The sequence below is a fragment of the Haliotis cracherodii genome, unplaced genomic scaffold, assembly GCF_022045235.1.
Source record: "Haliotis cracherodii isolate W230 unplaced genomic scaffold, xgHalCrac1.p SCAF_5, whole genome shotgun sequence".
Lineage (NCBI taxonomy): Eukaryota > Metazoa > Mollusca > Gastropoda > Lepetellida > Haliotidae > Haliotis > Haliotis cracherodii.
Window position 1 is genome coordinate 61,534,965 of NW_027266308.1, and position 11,845 is coordinate 61,546,809.

An 11,845-nucleotide genomic window follows, 5' to 3' on the forward strand; every position below is an offset into this window, starting at 1 on the left:
ATATGATATCTATATGGATATAATTATTTGAAATAGTGTTTGTACAATTGCCTAATGGTTAAAGTTTCATCAGCTGAGCCGAAGTCCAAGGTTCAATTATCCGTATAGGGAGTCCCGGACGATGAAGTTAGTTCTTTGTTTTCTCAGCCGTGATACTAACATTAACGGAAATTTCGTTATATACGTATATTATGAATAGTGTTAGTTCGATTTTCTTTGCAATCGCTGTCTACAAATTTCAACAATCAACACCAGACTTGACAGCCCTAGTCCTCCACACACAACAAGGAAGCCTCCTCCCACCTCCCTCAATGTGATGGTCCTGACACTGCTGCTGTCATCTTCACAGGAAGAGCTGGCTGTGTCCCTGGCATTCCATTGCTTCCACCATTCTTCAAGCAAACCGCTCTCCTTTAGCTTGTACATACTAAAATGATCAAAATAAAAACGTTGTAAGAATACTATTGTTCATTTTTAGTTTAGTATACACTGGAAAAAAACCCTACATACATAAATAGGGAGTGAGTGAGTCGGGATAAAACGACTGAGAAAGCAAAAAAACACATCTGTTATGGTGCTGACAAGGATCGCAGATGGAGCGATTCTGAGACTCACGAACAGCAGATCCTGACAGGTAACTGACACGACTAAGGACATGACAGACATAATACAAAATATTTTACGGGTGTAGCAACTTCAAGGCTATATTACATACACTTTGTCCAAATCCGGTTTAAGCGTTGATCCTTTCAGTATTCCAAAGGAAATACGTTCTTCGGCCCACGTTATAGGATCCCCTATAAGGGCCAGGCGACAGTCTTCAGCCATGTATTTTGCAGCTATTGCTCTGTAGGTTATATGAGCATGTGTGCCTTCTTTTACTCGGATCATATGGGACGTCCTGTTATTCAGGAATATCCCAGAGTTATGTTCACTCAGTTTTCGCATCTTGTCACGGAGACGACGAATTTTAGGCCGTTCGGAATTCTGGAGAGAAACACCATACAGATGTACATGTATCAGCGATAGCCTGGTTCATTAAAATACGAAAAGACTGCTTTCCGAACTAATAACTATTATCAATGTAACAATATTTCATTATAGCGGACGAGTTCATGGGAACAGTCTGTATCAGCATGGCTTAACTGAACAATATTGACCCACGTTTGTTATTTTGACTGATTAGAACCGTGCCCTTCCCTTGTTAATCATAATTTCAATCACTAGCGTTCAGACTCGAGTACGTTAATCATAATCTCAATCACTAGCGTCCAGACAGATATAGCTGGAGTACCACTAACTACACTGTAAAACAGCAAACAAACTTGTAAACAACTCAGATCTAAGTTTACATAAAAACGCAATTATTTCAAAAGCGAGGAGGTACGAATTAGTACATTCCATCACCGATGTCGTACGTGTAACAGTCATGATGGGTTAATTGTTTAAGGAGCACTATGCATACCGACAGATGAGGCGTTCTGAATTTATATTTTGAAACATAATGAATGAGTGGTTTTTGCTAAACGCCGCATCAGCAATCTTGCTGCAATGCTTGATAAGAAAGGTCTATTATCTCACCATATGGTAACACACACAATAAAAATGGCGTTGAAAATCACTAAACTCACAGTCAAAAATCACATTAAGGGTAAAAAACTGACTGTTCAAATTAAGATTTATATTTTAACAAATATATTGAATTCGTAGAATAGATAAAACAGATGCCAACTCGTATTGAACTCACGCATACTTTTTAATGACTGTAAAACCACCGCATGTGGACTCGTACCTGAAGCTCGGAGTAATCAATACCCGCAGTATAAATGCCAACAGTGTAGTCACTGTCGACGAGGTCATCGATGCTCGAAAGGGTAGTGGCGCCTGATTGTGCAGTCAGAGAAGCAATGAGGTTGGCACTATACACTGATGAGATCAGCACAATCAGTATCGAGAATGAGGCCAAAAGAACACTCCCGGATTTACTCTTTGCGTGTATCTGGAAGCCTTAAAACGATTTTTATATGAATAAATGTAATGAAAGTCCCAGCGTTAAAAGTGAATATCCTTTTGAAGCTGCAATCGGCAATATCCATGTGTATCCACTTAATACCAATCTTATGACACGCATGAAGTGGAGTGAAGTGAGTATGGTTTTACGCCGCTTTTAGCAATCTTCCAGCAATACCACGGCGGGGGACACCAGAAATGGGCATCACGCATTGTACCCTTGTCGGGAATCGAACCCGGGTCTTCGGCGTGACGAGCGAACGCTTTAACCACTAGGCTACCCGACCGCCCGACACGCATGAAACACTGGGAACTTATTCAAACCCGCAATTGCAACACATGTTGGTTTATTATCCAATATTGATTATCAGTACACTGCTCCTGTCAAACCGTGTCTTAATATCAACCCAATGACTCAATGGCAGGTTAAACATATAATTTCCTTGCGATAATAACGATAGCTGAAGAAAACACCACCTACAATATGCACCAAAACTATCAGTCGATATTCTTCAACAACAGATAATGCCATCCAATTTTAACGAAACTGAAGGGCAGTAAACATGCCAACTGAATAGGTAATCAATACATATGATGATAACATATTCATGAAAGAATACAAACCTTGTTTCAACAGTGACCCAACGAACTCCAAACCCATCGATGAAAGCTGCCTTGAGAATATAGTTGTCATACCATTACATGTTGGCACTTCACACAGATACTGGTGATTATCTATGATAATGAATATCAGAAGAAGACCTGCAGTTAAAGCAATGAATGTCAGATAGACGTCAACTTGGAGTGGTCTGGCAATCAGAAAGAATGACCTTGTAGAATCTGTCTTGATTCTGTACACTATGTCCCCTCCGTCGACAAGAAACGCAGGGTTGATGTAATCGATCACCTGTGATCGCCCGTAGTGAACTGACAAATCAGTTACGGCAATATCTATCTCCTGAAAAATGATTAATGAAAATAAATGCTGAGGTATTACCCCCATACACATTCCAAAGCAAACTTAACTACGCTTTTAAGTTTCTTAAAACAAATATGAATTTAATGCCATATTCTTACCCTTTCTATCAGTTGACCGACCACACCAGTCCATTGGCCATTTATGAAAGAACCCCATTCACCATCCTCTGGTTCACCGAGGTCGTAGCTGTGTTATTAAGGTAAATAAGCGTTAGACATCTAAAAGACACACGCATTTCTGTGAGCGTCGTGTGTATACATGTACGAGCTTGCATTTAAACATGTGTTATTCAGGAAATTTGTATCAGGTACGCCTGGTGGCATGCAGTTGCTTGTGAATATCACGATGGATGGAGTCATGTGAACAGCCAACGATAATTCAAATCCAGAACATCAGTAGTTCTCTTACATAATTTCTTGTTTACAACTTTTCAAAATGTGTGAATTCATTCTGCTGAAAAAGCAGTTGTTCGCATAATGATAATCAAACCCGAAGGTGATACATATGTTCATTACCTTAGATTTAAGGCCGTTGCTATTTCGTGCCATATTCGAATGCAAAATCCACTGAAAACGATTTTTCCATTTATCACCTCTTTTACAACTCCCATTGGCGTCTAAAAAGGAGAATGAAAGCATATGGAAAGGTAGCAGCTACTGTGAAAAAAGCATTTGGATCAAATAACATTTTTTTACTTCAGTAGAAAGGTAAATGAAGGGATGAAACAATTTTTGACGCCCGATGCCTCGATGAAAATAAGTACACGTCTTTGAAACTCCAATGAAAATAACAGCTAGTGTAAAATAGTTTTGTTCGTGCAGCATACCTCCACTGTTGATGCCTGCACCCGTCGCCTGTTATAACCATACTGTGTGTTTGGAAACAGCCTGGTCAATAGCGACGCATTGCATTTGTCAGGCAGGTCGACTGTGGTGAAGACTCTGCTTGTAGGAACAAAGTGAAGTGTGTATATTTGTGCGACAGTTGATTCAGTCTGAAAGATAAGTTGTTGTGTTGAGTATAGTGTCAGCAATGCATATGAAGAATGAAATTCTGAACGAATCATACTATTAAATGAGACTTGCTATTTGATAAAAAAGGATTATTGTTAAAAGCTCTAAAACCGAGCATCATAACATCTGTCCGCACCAGATGTCATTTGTATGCAACTACTTTTGAAGGAGAAACCATTCGATTTTCACGCGAAGGAGATCGGGGAGGGTGAGGTGAGATTTTGGTGTAAGATAAGCTTTCCTTGTATTTATTTGGGAACCCACTTTTCTTTTCAAACATCAACAGTTGGTCATAAATAAACGGAAATTTTGAATTGTATTCTTTGGACACCGACAGAAAAGATCACAATATTAGTTTACCTACATTGGCGGGCATTTGAACGAACTTTCATTTTTAGCCCCACCCCTCCCCTCTCTAAAATGGTTGCTCCCAAATGATTTGTTGAGTTTCAGTCTGTGTTTCACCAATACCAAGACACAGTGCAATAGTATTAACACTCACCCATGGTGTGTCTTTGACAATAATTGCTGCAACGTTTTCAAGATGTTGCACAGCAAGAGACACATTTTCTAGATTACTGTCATTCTTCATGATCAGGACAATCTTCGAATGATGCCGGAAATCAGTAGTGCGATGCGACTCGAAATCAAATTTGTCTAACTGAAAAAAGAGTATGTTATTATCATTCTAGAACGCATGTGCTTGTTAGTACATCAATATATTACAAAGTTCCTGGCAATATGATATAATTATATAAGATGCTAATTTCATAATCTGTTCCTCCTTTTCACTTAAATTCCTATATAGTGGATGGGTGTCTACGGTCACGTGTATGGTAAGTATAGAAGTGTAGACGTTTGTGCAATAAAGAGTAGTAATAAACAATTAATTAATGTGACACTTTCTCGATCGTATTGTTTTGTTGGTGTGTTTTGGTTGTTTAACGCCGCCCTCAGCAATATTCCAGCTATGTGACGGCGGTCTGCAAATAATCGAGTCTGGACCAGACAATCCAGTGATTGACACCATGAGCATTGATCCGAGCAATTGGGATACGATGACATGCATCAACCATGTCAGCGAGTCTGACTACCAGATCCCGTTAGTCGCCTCTTACGACAAGCATAGTCGCCTTTTACGGCAAGCATGGTTTTCTGACTCAACAGCCATTTTCATACATGTCTGTGATCTACTCTTTTTGATTAGATGCCAGGGATTCCAGACTTATCAGAAAGTATAACAAGTCATACATGTATACATTTACAAAATAATCACCCCGGCCACCACTTCCAATGTTGAGCTATCGTTGACTGCCATAATGATGTTTACATCCGGAAACATTAAACTGTGAATGTTCTCCATCGCACGGCTACTGTTTATCCTATTTATGTTATATACTTGTTGCTTTACAGGGTGAGGGAATACTGCCTCTGAAAATAAATCATCCAAATAATGTTAATAATAATAATAATAATAATAATAATAATAATGATAATAATAATAATAATAATAATAATAATAATGGATGGAAAATAATAAATACAAAATCCTTTGGAATAGGCCCGCATACAGCCTCAGACAGATCCAGGCCAACAAACCTTGAAACCATAAAATCATATATATCATTGAATTTTTTGTCCCCTTTCACACTAATTTCAATGACAAGATTCAGGAAAAAACATGGCAAATATCCGACCTCGCTTTCGAAATGTCACGCTTGCATCCTAAGTACCAAGTTGTGCGACTCCCCGGGGTTCTCGGTGCCTTAGGTTTGGTTCCTCCCAATCTGTTGACAGACATTGGGAGAGTACCCAAGTTTGCTACAGGAATACAGCCTTTCTAACAATCTGGGTAATGCAGAAGGCTGCAATGTTGGGGAGTCTTCACATTCTTCCAAAGGTTCTGGGTTGGTACGACAAGGCAGCGCTTCCTGGGAGAAGACCCATTCGCTGCCTAGGCTGCGAGTAGAGGGGGCAAGGCCCCTGAGCTGATGGTGAGCCAAGATTCCACGAAGATTAGGGTGGCCTTCAAATGTGGATACAATACATGATATGATATGAATATTCGACGCCTCACTACTGTAGGTCACATAGTCAGACAACATCTGTCATAAGAGAGTTGAGAACATTCTGGGGGTGGTTGGGTAGTCTAGTGTTTAAAGCGTTCGCTCGTCGAAGACTCGGGTTCGATTCCCGACATAGGTACAATGTGTGAAGCCTATTTTTGGTGTCACCAGCCGTGATATTAGTGGAATAATGTTCAAGGCGTAAAACCATTCTCACTCACTCACTCACTCACTGAACTGGCATGAACATGACATAGGTTTCAGCATGCTGGATTCCAACAAGCAGGTTACAGAGACCGGATCAGAAACGTCCATCATCTCTCGTACGAATATACGTCGTTTTGAAGCAGAACCAGCTGCTTTTGTTGAGCGACGTGTAACCATGGATGAGTCTTGGGTTCATCACTATCAGCAAGAGACTAAACAACGGCCAAAGCATTAGAATCATCAACCGTTTCCTTCGAAGAAGGTAAATCTGGCAAGGATTTTGATTTTCTTGGATTCCAAAGGAAGTCTGATGATGGACAACCTCCCGAGAGGATAGATCATTAATGGCCAATATTATGCTTTGGTAACTGCTTGAGAATATCAAGATCAAACATCGCAGAAAAATCGCTAAAGGTGACTTTGAACTCATTGAACATCCTCCGTATTCACCAGATTTGGCACCCTCAGAAATTATACCTGTCACAGACCTTGAAGACTGTCTGAACTGCCTGGCAAGCATTATTCACGAGAGGAAGCCTTCTACACCGGTGGGATCCAGGAACGCTAGCGTCGTTGGCAGAAGCAAGTCCTCAACGCAATCTATCATAGTTATGCTTAGAACTGTTCTGCCTCCACTCGTGATCCATTGACGACAGAGTTGACTTTCAGTTTCATCTTGCAAAGCGTTTCTAAACAAGTGTCGTCTTTGATAGAACAGCTTCTAAAGATGCCACTTTGTCTTAACAAACGTTAATGTACAACTGAAACAGTGGCCATATTGATCATACCAAAGAACCAACATGTACACATATTGTCCAAGTTATGATAAACATATTTTTTCCTTTATCTCTGTCGTTTCGACCAATCACTTTTTCTTACCCTCGTCTTTGTCTTGAATAGTTGCAAAAGACTTCCATTGGAGCCGATCAATCAGTCTGTATATGTTCCATGTGGATGATGTGCTGTTATTACAATTCTCTGAAACACATTTTGGCATAATTGTACATGCAGGTACCTGTACATTCTTCCTCTTACATTCCATATCATTATGTATGTGCTTAGGTATGTCTTACTAAAATGTAATTGTGTTAAATAGTTCTTTGTATTGATGCCTTCTCTTATAATTCATTGCTATTTGAAAATGGTCCCGATGGAGAAATTGTGATACAAGATCTTGCCTTTGCCTACTAACAGATAATACGTTCTTGTCCAAAATGTAAGTACACCCTCCTCGTGCCTGCAGTACGAATCGATACGAGTAACAATAACCAAACATCGATAGGTTCACATAACAATTAAAAAAAGGACGTCTTCATTTTATTGGTTTTAACTTGGAATAGGTATTATACTAACAGAAAAAAGTAACTGCTTCACACGAAGTTCAATAAAAATTAAAATCAAACCAGAAGTTAAATAATGCATCTTTCAATACATGTTCATGAAGAGCTCTTCTCGAGGTCGTGATGCACGATTTGCACGTGCATGTTAATTGGTGCTTGTTGGGAGAATGATACTCAAGTGTGTTTGTAATGTGAACAGCGCACAGTGATTGCTTTGCTACCAGGTGCTCATAAAACAACTTGAACCACCTTAAACAGCAGTTACGAAATGCCACATCTGAAATTCAACGTCAACGCGCCCTGGATATTTTGTAAACAGGAACAAAGTTGAGACAGAAACATCTCTATTAAGAGGTCATCCACGAAAATCACATTCGGTTGGTGCATCTAAGGAATTGATATCAAACTACCACATTAACAGCTCGGACAATTCCTACGTTAAGCCTACCTAGTGGCAGAACCGAGCACAACTGAGGGAGTACAACATCCTGAACTAACTTTAAGCGATACGTCCAATTGTGCTTCCTCGTCACCGTCAGGCACACCAACCTTGGTGTTGACAGCATCTGGGTTTCAGAAGACAAAACTGTGACAGTATCCTGTTCAAAGATGAGTCCAAGTTTCATCTGGACAGCGTTGACGGCCTACAGGTATTCATGAGATATGTTTAGCGACACTTGTATTACACAACGTCGCCAGTTTAGTGTGGAAGTGTAATGGTATAGGGTGGCATCTCAACTCATGGGAAATCCAAACTCATCATTGTTAATGATAACTTGAATGGCATACGCTACCGCAACGACATCGTTCGAGATCATGTTCTACAAAGGTGCAAATACAGGAACGTGGCGTCGCGTTGCAGCGGGAGAATGCCCGTCCACAAATTGCACGTGTCCTAACACACCTTTTGATGCAACATGACATTTCTGCACTGCCATGTCCGCCTGTTTCCCAAAACCTCCCCCCAACAGAGCATGTTTTGGAGGACCCCAACGACAGGACCAGAACCAGCCAGTAACGCTAGTTCAGTTGGGCCAGTCTTTGGATAACATTTGGAACAACATCCCCCTGGCTGGCCATCAATCATCTGGTGTTGTTAATATGACGCCGCTGCAAGTGGTGGTCACACCCGCTATTGACATATTTATTTGGGTTATCACACCACCCCTCTTTTAGGGCGTGTCGCTCTGTCTCCTGTTTTCAGATGGGTTTTGTCAAGAATTAGTTGTGATAAATTAATTTAAATATCATAACATTTACATTAATTCATATGACGCACAATTACTTTTTTCCGTTAGTATGTAATGTACAACAAATTTGGTTCAATAAAGTGTTACACGGACCATACAAAACATTGTGAATCAAAATGTTTATCTCTGACATCCATAAAATATCTTTATTTCTTACCATGTATAGAATATTATGGGGAGTCGAAGGAGATCTGGATACATGTGGAATAAATCGGATAGAATATTGATTGAAGGATCAACAGAAACTAAAACAAATATAACAAATTAAGAGATGACTTTGAACGTATATCCAGTAAGAAGGAAGAACTACAAACACATATTACAACTGTATATATATATATATATATATATATATATATATATATATAGTATTTTTAGTAAATATAAATGGTCAATGCAAGAGAATAACCAGTCCAGTAAAAAAAATTTCAATAATAAAGTACCCTTTTTAGGTAGCATAAAAAGAAAGGATTAAAAGCCTTTCAGATGCAAAAATACCTGGTATATTCCTCCTTTCTTCTTGTAATCATTAATTAGTAAACATATGAGGATGTAAAGAACGCATCATCATGCCAGTATTTAATGATTTATAATGACTATAAGCTATCTCATATCAGACAATATCCTGAATGCATTTCGTCAATGTTCCAACGCTCATAAATGCGTTCATGGATTGTATTTGAACAATGTATATAATGTAGATGTAGTAAAACGACAAAGAAACACAAAACATTCCGATTTGTACAGGTCTATATAATGTAAACCTGCATGTGGATGTGCACATTAAACACAGAATATGCCATGCTGTCGTTTTTTTAGTGTGGTAACTACCGACTATTGATGCTGGATATGATAGGCATACACATGACTGTGCTGCAGTCAGAGAAGCCAGTAAGGTGGCACTTTACACTGGCACCATAACCATTGTCCAGAATGAGGACAATGAAACCTCGACACACGTGTCTCGTCGCAAGAAGGCTCTATCGTAATTCATAATGCCATATAAAGATGCATTAAAACGATCTACATGTTACGTGGGGCTTACCTTTTGCAAAGATACCCTGGTGCTGCACACAATAGATGTGAACCAAGGCAATGGCGGTGGCATGTATGCACGTCTTGGAAATACGATGTCCGAACATGTTGCACATTGAAACCACACTGATATGGACAGACTAACAATGTCGTATTTATGCAAAGTCTTTGGCCTAACCTATTAGTGTTCTTAAATTGTTTGTTTGCGTACGACAAATTTGTTTGCCATGATCTTGTGGAAGTAATGACAAAATCAATACAATTGCCTGTGGTTGATTTTATAATGATATACATGACCACTTTGAACATAATCATCTAAGCTATTTTGTACGATGAGACATGCTGCCATTTATAAAATAATAAGATATATTATATGATGCATGTTTTATTGCAATTATCTCATGTTTGATGTCACTGGGAAGTGTGTGTGTGTGTGTGTGTGTGTGTGTGTGTGTGTGTGTGTGTGTGTGTGTGTGTGTGTGTGTGTCTGTGTGTGTGTGTGTGTGTGTGTGTTAGTCCGAACTAATGCTGATTTCATAGTGCTAGCTCACTGAGATACCATGCCGCAGGTTAACATGGATACCCCACTCAGACACAGTATACTGACTCCAAGTCCCTTTCATGCCGAGCGCCAGGCAGGGTACAAATAAGTCCCATATTTTAACGTCCGTTCGTATGACGCTGCCGGGGATCGAGTACCGATCGAGTTTAATGTATCAGAATCTTATGAAACATACAACAATGTTATGTTAGCGGCAAAAAGTAAGTGTGCCACTGTCGCTGCTGGGTGAATATATCTTATTATCACTGACTCTTGCTATCATCGCTGTATTTTAGTATTTGATACTGACCGCTGCCATCGTATTATTATACTATCTTTAAATATTGTACTGCCAGTCTATTGTGTACTGTCATTGTAATTGCTGTGCAGTAATTTGTGTTGATTTGTAAACCTAGTTAATTTTGTAATACAATCGATAATTGTATACCATTTGTTGTTTGTTTGTTGGTTTCACACCAAGTTCTTTTTACGTGTAGATTTTTGGTTAACATATTGTTTCAATTTGGGAATTGACACGTGACAATACGTACTCATTCGTCTGATTAATATTTTAGTATAACAGATACATTGATAAAGACAAGACATGTTCTATGTGGGAGAGGTCTGGAGAAACAGCCGGCCATGGCATTTCACCAACACTATTGTGTTGATGAAGATTAAAATGTTTGGTATATAGACGTTGATTTTTTAGCAAGTCGTGACATGGCGTAAGAGTTATTATAGATTGAACAAAGGCCTTTTAATGAGTACCTGGTAGGTAAACAATCATTGTATGCTGTTCATATTAAAAACACGTGTGTGAGTATCATGCTTCTACGTAAATATCCAACATACACATGCAATTTGTGAATCACGACCTAAAATTCGAGACGTGTACATGAAATATGGATTGTAAGATGCATTATTTAATTTCACAAGTGACAAGCACAGTGACTTTTTCCCGATATATATATATATATATTTATACATAACTTTGCATTAAATTTTATTCAATGTCACAGGAACTTTTGTTGTTCAGTATATATCTATATATATACTGAACAAATAAATTTTATTCAATGTCACAGGAACTTTTGTTGTTCAGTATATATATAACAAAAGTTCCTGTGACATTGAATAAAATTTAATGCAAAGGTATGTTTTTTTTACCAAATCTGAAATAATGTCGGTTTGCAACAGAGGTATGTTATAACCTTGGTCACGGTTGATTGACTGCTGGAGTCTTTTGATGTTGATGGCTTCTTGTAGTTTCTTGAAGTCTTTGAGGTTGGTGGTGAGGGTTGTGACTCTCTCCCACTGAATGCTGTGGCTTGGGTTGTCACGGATGTGATCTGATTTAGAGTCATATTTGGAGACTGAGCTTTGATGTTCTTTTATTCGGGT

The 11,845-nt window shown here is 39.0% G+C and overlaps 1 protein-coding gene across 1 annotated transcript; it reads right to left on the reverse strand.

Moving 5' to 3' along the window:
• Window positions 1–201: 201 nt before the first annotated feature.
• Window positions 202–948, reverse strand: LOC139443393 (glutamate receptor 1-like). Its single transcript, XM_071224382.1, has 2 exons — window positions 716–948; window positions 202–427 (listed from the first exon to the last, which is right to left on the reverse strand). Exons 1-2 carry the CDS (start codon window positions 946–948, stop codon window positions 202–204), a joined length of 459 nt encoding a protein of 152 aa, XP_071080483.1.
• Window positions 949–11,845: the final 10,897 nt, after the last annotated feature.